The 15584-nt window shown below is 49.6% G+C and overlaps 1 protein-coding gene across 1 annotated transcript in view; it reads left to right on the plus strand.

Annotated features, from left to right (window-relative positions):
* COX10 (cytochrome c oxidase assembly factor heme A:farnesyltransferase COX10) overlaps nucleotides 1-15351 on the plus strand; it is a 113932-nt gene extending 98581 nt beyond the window's left edge. Inside the window, exon 7 of the mRNA XM_069872346.1 lies at nucleotides 13059-15351. Within this exon, the coding sequence (XP_069728447.1) occupies nucleotides 13059-13501 (443 nt within the window). The 3' untranslated portion in view covers nucleotides 13502-15351. The remainder of the gene's footprint in view (nucleotides 1-13058) is intronic.
* Nucleotides 15352-15584: the final 233 nt, after the last annotated feature.

A 15584-nucleotide genomic window follows, 5' to 3' on the forward strand; every position in this document is an offset into this window, starting at 1 on the left:
TTCAAATCTTCACCCCTGGTTTTACAATGACAACCGTGCTGCTGCAGTGAAAGCCCAGCACAGGAAAGTGAACCGGCACTGGTTTGCATTATCCCTAATTTGTGGAGTTACAGCTTGCTCGTTGAGACTCGTTTCACACAGCGCTCAGCTGGCCTGCGAGGCAGCAGGGCAGATGGCAGAGAGCAGCCTCTTTGTCCCGAGTAAGATCTTCCGATCTAATTTCCAACTGAGACACATTTACACATCCCTTTCCTGTGGAGGGGATAGTCCTGGCAGCGATGCCGTCAGTGGAAGATGAGAACTTCAAACCAGCTGAGCAGACTTGGCCAGAACACAATGGTCTGCACTGGTGCAGAACCTGGTGTTGTACTGTTTGGGGTGGGGAACTGAAACTTTGAACAGTCACCTCCCGCTCTGTGTCAGGGAGGCCAGGCAGCTGATGAGCAGCAAAAGCCCTGTTGTTGGGCTGATACTGCCCTTCGTGATGAGCCGACCTGGAGAGCGTTGGGAAAATGCTGACTTGAGTGGAATATCGTAGTGCATTCAGTATTAATAAAACCCATTCATCATGAACATCTTTAAAAATTGAAAAAAGAAATAAAAGGAGAGGATTGCATTGTAAACTATGATTTTGAGTGTTGAACCCTCACAAAGGAGAAGGAGAGTTCACTGGCAGCATCAGACCCACGGACAGGACAAGCGTGCGTCCGAGTGCAGACCCACACCTGCTCTACCACAGTTGATGAATTCATTAATAACGTGTAATTAGCTTAGAGACTTAGCCTGGTTTTAAGTAGAGGTGTGAAAATGCATTTGCACCTCATTTAAAGAAAAAAAAAAGATTGTTCCCTCCACCCAGTAACAAAGAGAGGGAGAAAACCAAGGAGGAGGAAGCTTCTCACTGCTTCACTGCTGTTTCCTCGGGTTTACGTTTTCCTGTGGGTTTTCTCTCCTTGTAATCTTCCTGCAGCAGCCGTGTAGTTGTACCTGTTTCTGGCTGTAAGGAAAACAACATCTAGGTGTGGAGCTTGCATTCCCATTTGAGAGGGTACCAGGCATGACGCCATACTGTGTGGAACCCCGGAAAGTGTAGGGATGCCCTCCAGAGGGAACGGGACAGGCTTCAGAGGTGAGTGCGTGCGAACCCCATGGAGTTCAGCAAGACCAAGTGTAAGGTTGGGGCAATCCCAAGCAAAAACACAGGCTGGGTGGAGAGTGGATTAGGAGCAGCCCTTAGAAGAAGGAAACCACAGAGATGAACTGAGGGCTGGAGCACTTCCCGTACGAGGCCAGGCTGAGAGAGTTGGTGTTCTTTAGCCTGGAGAAGAGAAGGCTCTGGGGAGACCTTAGAGCAGCTTCCAGTGCTGAAAAGGGTTCCAGGAAAGCTGGGAAGGGGCTCTTGATCAGAAAGTGCAGGGACAGGACTAAGGGAAAAAATTTTCAGCTGAGAGAGGGGAGATTGAGATGAGATTTTGGGAAGAAATGTTTTCCTGTGTTGGTGGGGAGGCCCTGGCCCAGGTTGCCCAGAGCAGTGGTGGCTGCCCCATTCCTGGAGGTGTTCAAGGCCAGGTTGGATGGGGTTTTGAGCCCCCTGATCCAGAGGGAGGTGTCCCTGCCCACGGCAGGCGGTTGGAAGTGGATGGCTTTGAGATCCCTTCCAATCCAAACCATTGCAGGATTCCATGTACTTGTCCTCATTTTGTTTATAACTTTCTTATTTATAAAAATTAACTCCTTGACAGTTTCTTGGATAAGAACCAAGTCTCATGTATTTGCAGGCAAAAATCTGGGCCCCTTGCATTCCCAGTGATGCAAACACCACTGGTATTTCTCACACTACACATCCTTCGCAGGTCTTACAGCGATTCTTTGCTTCCATTTCTGCCCTGATTCGTAACTTTAATTAAATGCTCATAAGCCTGATTGAACATCCTGCCCCCAGCCCTAGATTTTGTGCACACGTAATTTAGGGAAGACCTCACCGTTCAAAAGGGAAAGATAAGGTTATCTCCAGGACGATGTGGAATTCTTTGTTGTGGGTTTGGCGGGTTTTGTGTTGGTTTTTTTTTTTTCTGGCAGCTGTTTGAAGCTGGTGAAAGATGGGGAATGTTCCAGGGTCCTCGCGGGGGAGCAAGTGCAGGTGAGCTGGTCAGAGGTGCATGATAAATGTGATCTATCACGGGTATCACTGCCCGGATCTGGGTATGAAGTGAACTGCCAGCCTGTGATTCGCAGCAACACGTTTGCTTCCTTGAAAGCACATTTCATTCCTCCTTCGTGGGCCGATTTTTTTCTGAAGAAGTTTGTTTTTCTAGTAAATCTAGACACCCTCAAATGATTTCTCCTGATTTTGCTAAGGAAGGACTAGTGGGAAAATAAGGAAATTCACTTAAAGCCTTAATGGCCTAAAGCTGGGCCGTGTCCTGTTCTGTGCTGGATCCTCCTGAGCAGGATCCATGTGCAGGCGAGCTCCTGGCCCTGCACTCTGCTCCTGAGCCCATGTTGGGAAGGAACAGACCTGTTTATTTTGGCGTGAAGAGGCACAACATGTACGTGCTGTAATTGCTCATAATTTGCTGGTCGTTCTCCCCATCTAATGCTCATTAGCCATGTTTGTTGTCTGTTTAAACTCATTATTAGTAGGAAAAATGAATCGGGGATGAATGTTCCCCAGTGCCGTAGCCCGTATTCTGCCTGACTAGTTCAGCACTTCTCCCGCCGACCTCCCAGTGCACGGACGGCTCCATCGCAGGCTCTATCCCAGCCGGCAAGCGGTGTCGGTGTCCCGGAACGGAGCGATTCAGTGTCTGGTGTTGGGATAAACCACCAGTTAGATGGAAGTGACAAGAAGGGCTCCTCAACTTAACATGCTTATCAGCCAAGGGGATTTATTCGGTGGTGGCAGAGCCGATAACGGCACAGCCGACATCCCAGCCCCGGTGGCCTGGAGCCGTAGGTATTAGTGCTCCAAAGAGTGTTTATCTCAAGAGCCCATTTAGTTTATCTCAGATGCTCCACTTCTGGTCTCACTTTCCTGAAAGACATCTTGGACTGATTTTCATTCATTTTCCGGAAATTTAAGTAATTCCTGGGGTTATGGAATTTATAGCCTGAGTATCAGTTGTGATGTGGGGAGGCTCATTGCTGAATTGCCTTTACTTTGTAATTCAAATTGTGTTGTATGGGAGACATTAATTATGTCACCAACATCTATTTACAAATGGGGATTTAAAGCCGGGCAGTTCTTATCAGGTGGTGACATTGGGCAGATGGATGGGATCAGTAACAAGTTAAAAAAAAAGGGGGGATGGGGAAAAGGGGGGCTGCCCCCAACCTGTCGGGCTGGAGGCTCTCACTCCATCCCTGATGGAGCACTTGGCGGCCAGGGGTGGGGAGAGCAGAGCAACAGCTTAATCACAAGCAAAATGAGCTTGGAGATCTTTGTGCCCCTTCCAGTGAAGCTTTCAGAGCCCCTTGGGGTACAAGTAGGGGTGGGGGGTTCGAGGGGGCACCCTGCTGGGGAGCACAGGGACTCCAGCCATCAGCTCTTGTTGGTGAACTCCACTCGTCGGGGGTTCACTGTCCTGATGAAAGCCAGCAGAATTTGTGGTTATTCCAGAGGAAGCAGAGGTATTCATGTCACTGACATGTGAGCGTTGGAAGCTGGGGCCCAGGAGTGGGATTTGGGGGGCTGAAAACTGTAAAAACCCAGGGCAAGGGACAACGCCAGTAAGCAGCTGGTCTGCATTTAGGACAAAAGCCAGTGGGGGACGTTTTTCCCCATTTCTGTCTTCAGAAGAGACAAAAGAAATGGCAGTGCCACCGCTGGGACCCCTGTGGGGCTAGGTCCATGAATCCACAGGGAAATGGCCCATACCTGGTGGCCTGCCCTGCACATGGCACTCTGGGGCCTGGAGGGAGATGGGGCTGTGCAGCAGAACCCACACCCTGGATGTGCGACACAGCACCCGCAGGAGCATCTGCAGGAGGATCTCCCACCTCTGTGCTCTGCCAGAGCCCCAGGGGGAGCCTGGAAGAGGCAGTGGATGAGGAGCCCCTGCGTGGCACTGCAGGTTTCAATCCTCTGCTGAATCTGGTTCTTTGCCAAAAGCTTTCTAAACATATTTGCACATAACAAATGGTCTCTGCAGAGACAATCTTTTTCATCTTACCCAACAGGCTTGGGGTTTTTTTATGGCATCTGTAGCTTGGATGAGCTCAGATGAATGATGCACGGCATTGTTGTTTTTCTCTGCCTCGCCTGTATAGTGGAAGGTGTTTCCCTGTGCAGGTTGTGGCTGTGATAACCTGTTGTGTGTCATACCAAAGTGTGCATGCCTGTGTGTATCCATATGCACACAGCTTTTCTCCACGTGATGAGTGTACCTGAGGACATCTGGTTTCCTCCTGCCAAAGGCAGTGGCCAGGAATGCTCCTTTGAGGTGAAAAACCCACTGCCAACTTCATTTCCCTTTCATGGTGGACACCCAGGAGCATCCTTTTGTTTGGCAGACAAGCCCTACACACGGCCAACATCCCCTTCCCTTTATGCGCTGCCACAGAGGAGTCTATCGCAGCCCCAGACGCTCCTGTTCCACGAGCCTTTTGTACCGTCCTTCAAAAGAACTGGCCATTGAAACCCATGACCATGAAGCTTTTGAGCTTTCCAGTGTTTTCCTCCTCGCCCTTCACTGACATGACTGCGTAACCTTGACAGCGCACGCTCAGGGCCGTGCGGGGCCGTGCTGCCCACGCTGACAGCCGGGACCATTGTTTGCAGCCTCGAGACCTTGTGCAAAGCTTTAGAAGCGATACTTTTCCTTTTCTCCCTCTCAAGGCTGCTCAGCCACTCACGTGGCATCCGACACAAGTGGTAGCATCTGCTTTTGCTTTCCAGGGGAAGCAGAAGTACCGGGTGTTGTCGTGCTGTGGTGCTAATGTAGGAAATGCGCCAGTGGTAAAAGAGAGGAGAAGAGCAAGTCCATCAGTTTGGTTAACGTTCATGACTTCCCAAACGCCTTTGTGTCTGAGAAGGCTTCATAGTCACAAACTGATGTTTACGTTTTGTGGTGTTAATCCCTTTTCTACTCCTAAAGACAACAGGAGAAATTAAATAGTATGTAATATTTTTGCTCAGGAGTGATCAGGGCAGTAACTTGAGCGCTTGGAACCAGAGGTCGATTCATGTACCCAAACAGTCATCTTCCATCACTGGAAGAAGCTGAAGGAAAGGTAGAAGTCATGGCACCTTCCAGCTCTCCTTCACAGCCAGAAAGCACCACCACTGGCTTAACAAACCAGCCTTTACACATCTGGACAGTACGGCTGTGTTATGGACGTGACTTTCCAAGCCACTCTGCATACTGGTACCAATTGCATCCAAAGTAGTGGGACGAGCAGGGTGAGGGAGGGGATTCTGCCCCTCTGCTCCGCTCTGGTGAGACTCCACCTGGAGTTCTGCATCCAGCTCTGGAGTCCTCAGCACAGGAAGGACATGGAGCTGTTGGAGTGAGTCTAGAGGAGGCCACGGAGATGATCTGAGGGCTGGAGCACCTCCCGTACTAAGCCAGGCTGAGAGAATTGGGATTGTTCGTCCTGGTGAAGAGGAGGCTGCAGGGAGACCTTAGGGCAGCTTCCAGTACTGAAAGGAGCTCCAGGAAAGCTGGGGAGGGGCCCTTGATCAGGTGTGCACAGGTAGAGGATGAGGGGCAACAGTTTTCATCTGAAAGAGGGGAGATTGAGATGAGATCTTAGGGAGAAATGTTTTGCCGTGAGGGTGGGGAGGCCCTGGCCCAGGTTGCCCAGAGCAGTGGTGGCTGCTCCATCCCTGGAGGTGTTGAACACACGGTTTGAGCTCCTGATCCAGTGGGAGGTGTCCATGGGAGGGGGTTGGAACTGGATGGGCTTTGGGGTCCCTTCCAACCCAAACCATTCCATGATTCTGTTCTATGATTCTAACTCCTGCAAATAATCCAGTGGCTGCTGTTGAATCTTTCATGGGCAACAGGGCTGGGATAAGAATTCCAAATCTTTCTTTACCCCATAACTGGTGCATAGTTAGAAACCCCCCGAGAAGAATACCATGCTAAACTTTTTGTGGACAAGTACAAAAGAAAAGCTAGAAAATAAAAGCTCTGGAGACGTATCCAGTGCATTTCCTGCAGGCATGACATCCTGTAAAAGTGTCGAGCCACGGTGAAAAGTCCTGCGCTGGCTGTGTTGAATTTCCTGTAGGAAAGGTGAAGAACACGGTCTGAGCCAGTGCAGTTGCTCACAAGCAGGTGGATACAGCTGGCCCAAGTCAAGTCTCTGAGCTCTAATCTACCTTGTCTGGATTAGAGAGGAGTAATTTGTTCAACATCTTTCCAGGGAGGAGAGCCAGTTGTGTGCTATCAAGTAGAACGGTGTGTGGTTGTTTCCTGACTCGGATCCATTAAAGCCTGAGCTTAGACTACCAAAGCCTTCCCCTGCTGACAGCAGCCAAGCTCCTGCCCGTCTCCTAGAGACAAAGGCCGGTGCTCGCTGCTGAGAGCCAGGGAGCTACCAGGGTCTGGAAGTAATTTTAAGATTCCTACACATTATTCAAGGCAGAGGAATTACTAAAATTGTGCTTTAAGCAAAACAGCATTTGGAGGCTGCCAAGGCAGTAAACACCGGCTTTGGGAAATGCAGGACGATTTCAGCATCTGTTTCGGAGCTGATATTTTAACCATTCCATGTTTATTTTAATGCCTGCTTGGCCACTTCCCAGTCATTTGTAAGCAGCCCCAAAGCAAAGGCAGAAGGAGCGAGTCCGTTCTTGAACTGGTGCTGCACAGCAGCTCCCCCTTCCTTTTGTTGTTTTCCTACTGAAGCCGAAAGGTGTTTGTCCTGTCTGGAGCTGGGAAGTGATACCGGACACTTGTGGAACACTGTAGAGGGAAGGTGCTGTGTGGTGCCTGCAGTTCTGTTGGAAGGGTAAGAAGAAATAATAAGCTGTTCATCTGCAGTGTGTTTTCAGGAACACCATGTTGATGCAGCAGGCTCTATAAATAACCTTGGAGCTCTTTGCCTCCACTTGTGCCGACAGGTCCACGTCCAGCTGCCAGTCCGCGCTGGTTGGACTCCATCTGGCTTTGCTCTGCAGGCTGGAGCTCCCACCCACCCGTGCTGTGCTCCAGCTTGTGCCCTCTTGTAGCTCGCAGCCTTTTATGCCCTGGAGGAACTTGCCTTCACAGTTTCTTTGGAGAGTTTCAATTGGATCATCCCAAACTACTTGTGCTTTGTTTAAAGCAGAGAGCTGAAATAATTCAGCTACAGGTGGAATCTGCAGCACTGCTCCATGTGCCAACAGTGCAAGCCATAAAGGGCTTTGATGATGAGGTGCCAACAGGAGAGGTGCATTGCAAATCGCTGCTTCAGAGAGCGGCATTGTCATCATGAGACAGTCAAGCAGGATCCAAACATTGCTTCTGCCCTTTAGTGAGTGAGAAAATAGGCTTGCAGTCCTCAGATTGCTACAAATGAATGAAACATTCTGCTCAGAACGGTGCTACAGGCATGATTTCTGTTGGCACTGATAGCTCAGCAGCTGAACGTGCCCACGCTTTCTTGAGTGGGCAATGTATAGACTTGCATAGACACTTTATCCTTTAGAGGACACGAGGAGTTTGAGGACTCATACTGGGGTCTGGAGCATTTCATCCCTGATCATTGATCCCAGCACAAGCCCAGAATGTACAGGAAGCTGTTGCTACCTGAGCTCTGTTCTCCTCTCTGAGTTCATACCCTGCAAGGGCTTCCACTCATTTCCTGCTCTTGGTTGCCCTTCTTAGCAGAGAGGCGAGGATTCAAAGGGCTCAGGTGCTGAGATTGCTCCATCACAAATTGCCTCAAAAGGAATAAACCATGAAATTTTAATTTAAATTTAGATGTACCACATGGCATTCATAGAATCATATGATGGTTTGGGTTGGAAGGAACCTTAAAGCCCATCCAGTTCCACCCTCCTGCCATGGGCGGGGACACCTCCCACTGGATCAGGGGCTTCAAGCCCCATCCCACCTGGCCTTGAACCCCTCCAGAGATGGAGCAGCCACCGCTGCTCGCAGCAGCCTGGGCCAGGGCCTCCCCAGCCTCACAGGAAAACATTTCTTCCTGAGATCTCATCTCAATCTCCCCTCTTTCAGCTGAAAACCATTCCCTTCAACCTCTCCCTGCACTCCCTGATCAAGAGCCCCTCCCCAGCTTTCCTCAAGTCTCGTTCGGTACTGGAAGCTGCTCTGAGGTCTCCACGGATCCTTCTCTTTTCCATGCTGAACAACCCCAACTCTCTTTTTCTTCACACCGTGAACAGCAATACTCCCTAGGGGGATGCTCCTCGCTCTTGTAATTCTGAACATCAGCCTGCCAGCTGCTGTGATTGCCAGCACAGAGCCGCTCGTTGCTCTGGGAAGTCTCATCTCACAATCATTTCAAAGTCTTACCCAAATCTGTTGAACCTCAAAACATTTTGCCAGTTTCCAAATGGCTGGGGAATTCAGTGTCTTGTTTGTTTTAGGAAAAGTGTAGTTTATAAGGCTTTGCTGTGTCACTAGATAAAAATGTATTTACAGAGAGAAAGAACCAATTTCGGCCCCCTTCAATGCCTGTTGACATTTTAGCTTTATCTTAGGTATTAAAATAAAATGAAAACCTCAGCTTGTTCTGGCTTATTAAAAAGAAGATATATTGCTATTTAAACACTTCTAGAAGAATTTAAGAAAAGAAATAATAGCTTAACCTTACAATGATGAACAATAAAACCTATTAGTTATCCTTAACTCTGGATGCAGCAGGACCTACCTGGCTCTCTGCAATCCTGTAATTTTGAGAGGATTTACGTGATTAAACAATAGGAACTCAACAAGAAAACATTTTATACCTATTTTGCACTCAAGAGTGAAAGAATGGAGACCTGGGTCCTGTTTTCAGCTGAAAGAGGGGAGATTTAAGTTGGATAACAGGTTGCCCAGAGCAGTGGTGGCTGCCCCATCCCTGGAGGGGTTCAAGGCCAGGTTGGATGGGACTTCGAGCAGCCTGGTCCAGTGGGGGTTGGAACTGGATGGGCTTTGAGGTCCCTTCCAACGCAAACAATTCCCTCGTTCTATGATTTTCAAGCAGGTCTTTCTCCGGGGTCAGTCTCACTGTAACGTTGCTTAAAAACGCTGCTGACCTAATTATGACATAATTAACGTCCACCTAGTAATGAATGAGTATCACCACGCCTGTGTGATGCCAGATTACACTGCACCATGTGCTGGGCTTTGCCCGTCGTCAGCCGTATGGGACTCAAAAATCCCAGGCAACCCGGCAGCCGGGACAGAGGAAACCGCAGGATGGCCAGGGCACGCGGGAAACAACCCACCAGGTCAGGTCAGTTAAAACCCTCGTAATGGGCTGTTTACTGTTCAGCTTCTCTGTAAAATATCAATTATCTCAATGGCTGTAATGTAATCAAAGTAATTAAATTCCAAAGGCTTGCATGTAAAAACCAGAGCTTTGTCAGTGGGAATCCAGCCTGGAGTGCTTTGGTTGGTCTGTTTGTGTTCAAGAGTTTCTCCAGATGACTTTTTCTCTTTCCTGGTATTATGGTTAGGGAACTGTTAAAGGGCTTTGTGTGTTTGAGGTTTCAGGTGTGTTTTCAGCTTGGCTGCACTCAGCATTTGAACAATTGAGTAACTGAAGCCTGTGTAACATCTAAAACACAGAGACGCACCTGAAAAGCCAACTGGTCCACAGCAGTGGGGAGCAGGGACAGCTCTGCTCTATGTGGTTGGTGAAGGGTGTAGAGGGCAAGTTGTATGAGGAGTGGTTGAAGTCACTTGGTCTGTTCAGCCTGGAGAAAAGGAGACTGAGGGGAGACCTCATTGCAGTTACAGCTCCCTCCAAGGGGAGGAGGAGGAGCAGGCGCTGAGCTCTTCTCTCTGGTGACCAATGACAGGACCCGAGAGAATGGCAGGAAGATGTCAGGGGAGGGTTAGATTGGAAATCAGGAAAAGGTTCTTCCTCCCAGAGGGTGGTAGAGCACTGGAACAGCTCCCAGGGAAGGAGTCACAGCCTGGCAATATTCCATGAAGCATTTGGCCAAGGCCCTCAGCCCCATGGTGTGAATGTTGGGGTGTCCTGTGCAGGTATGGGAGCTGGACTTAGTAATCCTTGGGTCCCTTCCAACTCAGGACATTCTGTGATTCTGCATCCCAGCCCTGGCTCCATCTCCTGAAGGTTCCTTAGGGGATGGATGATTGTGGCTGCCCTCTCCAACGTCCTGCAACATGGCAGGGTAACGTCTTTGAACACTTCAGATGTGAAACTTGAAAGCTATTCCTGCCTCAGGTTGATCACAGCCAGGCTCTCGCCTCCAGGGAGGTGTTTCACAAGGGGAAAAAGCTAAGGAATATCTTATTACAGGGACATTTTCCATTGTTCCTTCTGGTGCAGGGAGCACAGCTCCTCAATTAACTTTTATTTCAGTTTGTTCCAGTAGAGTTGCTCACTTGGGTTTCAGCAGAACTGAATCAAATCCTGGTTTGTCAGGGCTAAAATTGCTTATGTTGCCACAATTTTCTGAAATTAATGGCAATTTTGGGGTGCACCATTTAGAGAAGGTGCTATGCATCCACGCCCTGAAAGTTGACTTTAGCGGGATCGAATGGCAGGATTTGCAAGTGCCTTGGGCTGTAGTCCAGGAAATGGCCTGTAATTCATAACAGGCAAGGTTGCTCTGAAGGCTGCATGTTAGAACGATGAGAGTTTGCCTCCACGCTTCGTGTAAGCACCTTTCAGAGGCAGGTGCTCACCTACCGGGGTGTTTGTTACTCATTCTAATAAGTAATGAGAAAGAATTCTGTATCATTGCTGTATCATAAGAGCAACTGGAAACTCGCGTGAAGTCCAGCAGGCCAGTCCTTCTCTGGGTGATGGGGCAGGGCAATAAAAAGTCTCTGTTGCAAACTTAGATTATTGATATTTGTGTGACAACAGCAGTGCAGGGGCTGCTGTTTGAGACAAGACTGGACATGGGCTGCCGTAAGGAGGGCACGGCCACAGCAGATGGAGGGAAAACGTGAGCCGCAAAATCATGTAATGCTCTGAGTTGGAAGAGACCTTGAAGCCCATCTAGTTCCACCCTCCTGCCATGGGCAGGGACACCTCCCACTGGATCAGGGGCTTCAAGCCCCATCCAACCTGGCCTTGAACCCCTCCAGGGATGGGGCAGCCACGACTCTTCCAAGCAGCCTGGGTCAGGGCCTCTCAATTCTCACAGCAAAACATTTCTGCCTAAGATCTCATCTCAATCTCCCCTCTTTCAGATGAAAACCGTTCCCCCTCATCCGCTCCCTGCACTCCCTGATCAAGAGCCCCTCCCCAGCTTTCCTGGAGACCCTTTCAGTACTGGAGGCTGCTCTAAGGCCTCCCAGCAGCCTTCTACCCTCCAGGCTGAACAACCCCAACTCTCTCAGCCTGGGAGATGCTCCAGCCTTTGGATCATCTCCATGGGCTCCTCTGGACTCGTTCCAACAGCTCCATGTCCTTCCTGTGCTGAGGATTCCAGAACTGGACACAGGGCTCCAGGTGAGGTCTCACCAGAGCAGAATTGCAGAATCCCCTCCCTCACCCTGCTGGTCCCATGGCTTTGGATGCAGCCAGGACACAGTTGGTTTTCTGGGCTGCGAGCACACGTTGCTGGCTCATGTGGAGCTTCTTATCAACCAACACCCTCAAGTCTTCTTCAGGGCTGCTCTAAACCATGAATCAGTTCAAAGGAGATGGTGACTGGGTCTTTGTTAGAGCCTGAGCAGTTGCTGGGGAAGAAGGGAGCATTTGGGGAAGAATTTAAATACATTAACCTGTGTGCAGATAAGCGTCAGTGTTTCTGTCTCTATCAAGTCATTAAGAAAATGATAGACTCTTGGCTCCAACTGGGAAGTCGTTTTCATAAAGAATGAGCTTGTGGAGACAGGGAGATGCAAAGAAAGTGTTAATGCCTGAGCACAGTGTTTGGGAGCTGGAGAAACAAAAGGAAAATCCAGGAATGCTCATAATATGCAGCAGCCTTGAGGGATTATTGTGTCATCAGACGAAATTAGTGAAGGGAGTTTCATCTGAGGGCCTCCTTGAAGCTCGCCAAGATCAGCATGTAAGCTGGAGAAGCCCTGTACCGTGTCCTGAGGATAGCTGTGAAAACTGTGCTTCCGTAGCTTCTTTTTAAATGTAGAAGAAGCAAATTGGTGTGAACAGAACTACTCCATCAAACTAGTTACAGGTTCCTAGAATTGGTTTGAAGGAGTAAAAAGTTCTTCATCTTCTGTAACCTCAGCAGCAGCTTCTGTCAGTTCTGCCGCCGGCCTGCTGCCCATGATCCAGGTGCTCCCGTGCAGTCAGCAGTGACCTCCCTTCACGCAAAGGGCAAAGAGAGCTCAGCCATGCTCCAGGCTGCTGGCGTTTTCCCAGTTCTCAGGCGAAAACAGCTTGTCTTCCTTGTTTGCTGTCATTGAGCAGAGCTCCTTGTGTCTGTGACACTGCTCTGGACGCTTCTGGGACCGGCAGCTCAAGGCTTCCAGAAAAACAGTCTCTTAGAATCACAGAATCAGGGAATGTTTTGGGTTGGAAGGGACCTTAAATCTCATCTAGTTCCAGCCCCCCTGGCCATGGGCAGGGACACCTTCCCTCAGGTGATCAGGTTGCTCAAACCCTCAACTCTCTTACCCAACTTTGCTTCATTTCCACCCATCTTCCCTCAGGTAGAGACTGGGTTGGTGCAGAAACGCATTAGCAAGGGTTCATTAAGAGGACATGACTTGTTGAAACACTGTTCAAATTAAGCGCTTCAAAACCAGAAGAACCGCCATGCACAACCCTCTGTATATGCCATTAAGAACAGAGCCTGCCTTATCTTACAGAGCATTCCTCATCTTCCCCCTTGTGTGGTGTAAAAGATTCCTAGCGCTGCTCTCCAGCAAATACAGCTGGAATCCACAGAGATCTTTACATAGAGTTGGCCTTCTAATGCGTGTTTCCTTCTCTTTCTTCCTCTGCAGGTGCATTACTGTTAGGAGGAATCCTCTACTCCTGGCAGTTCCCTCACTTCAATGCCCTGAGCTGGGGTCTGCGGGAAGATTACTCCCGAGGAGGATACTGTATGATGTCCGTCACCCACCCGGCACTGTGCCGGCGGGTGGCTCTGCGTCACTGCTTGGCCTTAATCGGACTCTCAACCGCGGCTCCCATTCTCGACATCACCACGTGGACTTTCCCCATCATTTCACTCCCTATCAACCTCTACATCTCCTACCTCGGCTTTCGGTTCTACAGGGATGCGGACCGCAGCAGCTCCAGGAAGCTCTTCTTCTGCAGCCTGTGGCATTTGCCAATGCTGCTGCTCGTCATGTTCTCCTGCAAGAAATCGTTCCTAGAGAAGGAGGACAAAGGCGAGCTGCTCAGTGGAAGTCACGGGAGGGCTATGGAAATGAGATTGCCTTAAATGTCAGTTACTTGTCGTCCTCGTGACAAGGTAGCGTGGTTTAGTAATTACAAGGGGGAAACCTGTGGGGGTCTGTTTGAAGAAGAATCATTTGTGCCTAGCGACCACTTCATGCGATAATTTTCTGTTCTTTCCTTCTGAAAGGGAATAGACTGGAGAGCCTAAAGCATTCACGGGCCTCTGGGTCACGTGTTCTTCAAGGGTTAAACTTTACCCTATGTCAGAAGCACATCACTTTGGGATGGCCTTCCAAAGCCTCCGGGAGTCGGTCCCTCCTCTCGTGGATAGGTGTTCACTCAGCATGTCACATGCGCACACTCACTGACCGCCAGCACTGGTAGCCTTGGCAAAATATCAGGAAGCGACAAATGAATGATTTATACGCCCTGCTCCCCAAGCATCCTTCCCAAATTAAGCTTTGAGGCACGCGGTGGGCTGGGTGAAACCCTCTGGTCTCAATCCGTGCCGTTCCTGCCCTGATATTACACAGAAGCCTTCAATGGCTGAAGCTTTTCCCAATCAGTTGCTTTTCCCAAGGGTCCCTTTCACCCCAGTAGATTTTTAGCTTTCATGCAGCTGGCCCAACTCTAGAGTAAATAAAACACTCTTTCAGCCCATCAGCATTCAAGCAGCATCCAGCTGACTGGCTCTCCTGCAGCACAAACCCTGACCACGCTCGGAGCTGTTCTGCTGCGCATCCATCATGGGGAGTTTCTGGCTCCCAGATGGTTTCATGTCATTGGAATTGGAGCCCTGGGGATCAGATCCTCAGCTGGTAGGAGTTGCCATCGCTGCTTATGTCAGCACGGCTTTGAAAAGGCGCAGGAGGTGAGAAGCAGATCTCAGTCTGGGAGTTTTAAGGCGTTTTAAGGCTGATGTGTCTTGTGGCAGCCCATTAGGTCTTGGTGTCCCCAGATGAGCTCTGGGCTTGCATCAACAGTTTGAACTGTGTTTGGTATCACACCATGGGTGGGGTATCGCTCGCGCCGTGTAATAGGTAAGGAAACACATTTTACGGAATAGAAATGTTGGGATTTTTATCTAATATTGTAATGTTCAAATTGCTGATGCAGCCAGTGTCTCTCAAAAGCAGTTATTGAGGATGGTCTCACTAGGGGAACACTTTATCTTTGTTAACTGATTCACTGAGGAACAGCTCTAGCCATAATCTGCTGTGCCTGTGACCCCCCCAGGGGCTGTGGCTGCCCCTCAGCCTGCCTGGGGCTGGTTCTGTCCCGCTGGGATGAATCCAAACACAGCAACATCCAGGGCAGACGAGTGTTTCAGTTATTGTGGTGCCCGTTAGGACTTGATGTGTTTTCATGCCAAGATTCCTTTCCCACGTGGAGAGGGACTGGGCAGCACGGTTCTGCATCGATCCAAAGAAACGGTGATACCTGAAATGGAGACTCTCTCTCATCTGATCCCCAGTAAAGCCCATCAGGAAACGTCATGGATCTGCCACCACGCGTGTATCACGCTGACATAAAATCTTCACTGGCTGCTTTCATGCTCCAAGCTCAGCTTCTGGTCTTGGTTACTCTGGTGTAGATCAGGAGGGACACGGTTAACCTCTGCTCTGCTGGCAGAGGTGCTCGCAGGAGCCAAGCCTCCTGGTTTACCCAGCTCTAAAATAACCAGTTGCAAGGCTTTCTGCCTCCCTCAAGTAATTGCAGATGTCAGGGTTGAGCTCCCTCTTCACTGTCTGACGGACGCCGTTGTACTCAAGTTACTGTGGGCAACACCTCGCAGAACTGTCTGGAAACTGTGCAACTCCTGAATTTGTTTTCAAACCGCATCCAGTCTGCTCTGCAATAAAGAGTGTTCTGTACAAACCCCGAGGTGAGTGCTCAGCATCTGTTTTAACCAATTTGCTTACGACGGCAGCTCTGGTGCAGTTCAGCTCATTGCAAAGGTATCGGAGAGTTTTGTGGCATTTCTCACAGCAACGATGATGTTCTCGAAAGCTGTAAGAGCAGGGGCAGCTTGTGCAATGCTGGTTTATTGTGCAAAAGTTACGGGTGAGTGGGAAGTGTTTGTGCAGAAGGAAAGCATTTGGTCAACCTTTAGCTGGGAGAGGAAC

This window comes from Phaenicophaeus curvirostris, chromosome 19, assembly GCF_032191515.1.
Source record: "Phaenicophaeus curvirostris isolate KB17595 chromosome 19, BPBGC_Pcur_1.0, whole genome shotgun sequence".
Lineage (NCBI taxonomy): Eukaryota > Metazoa > Chordata > Aves > Cuculiformes > Cuculidae > Phaenicophaeus > Phaenicophaeus curvirostris.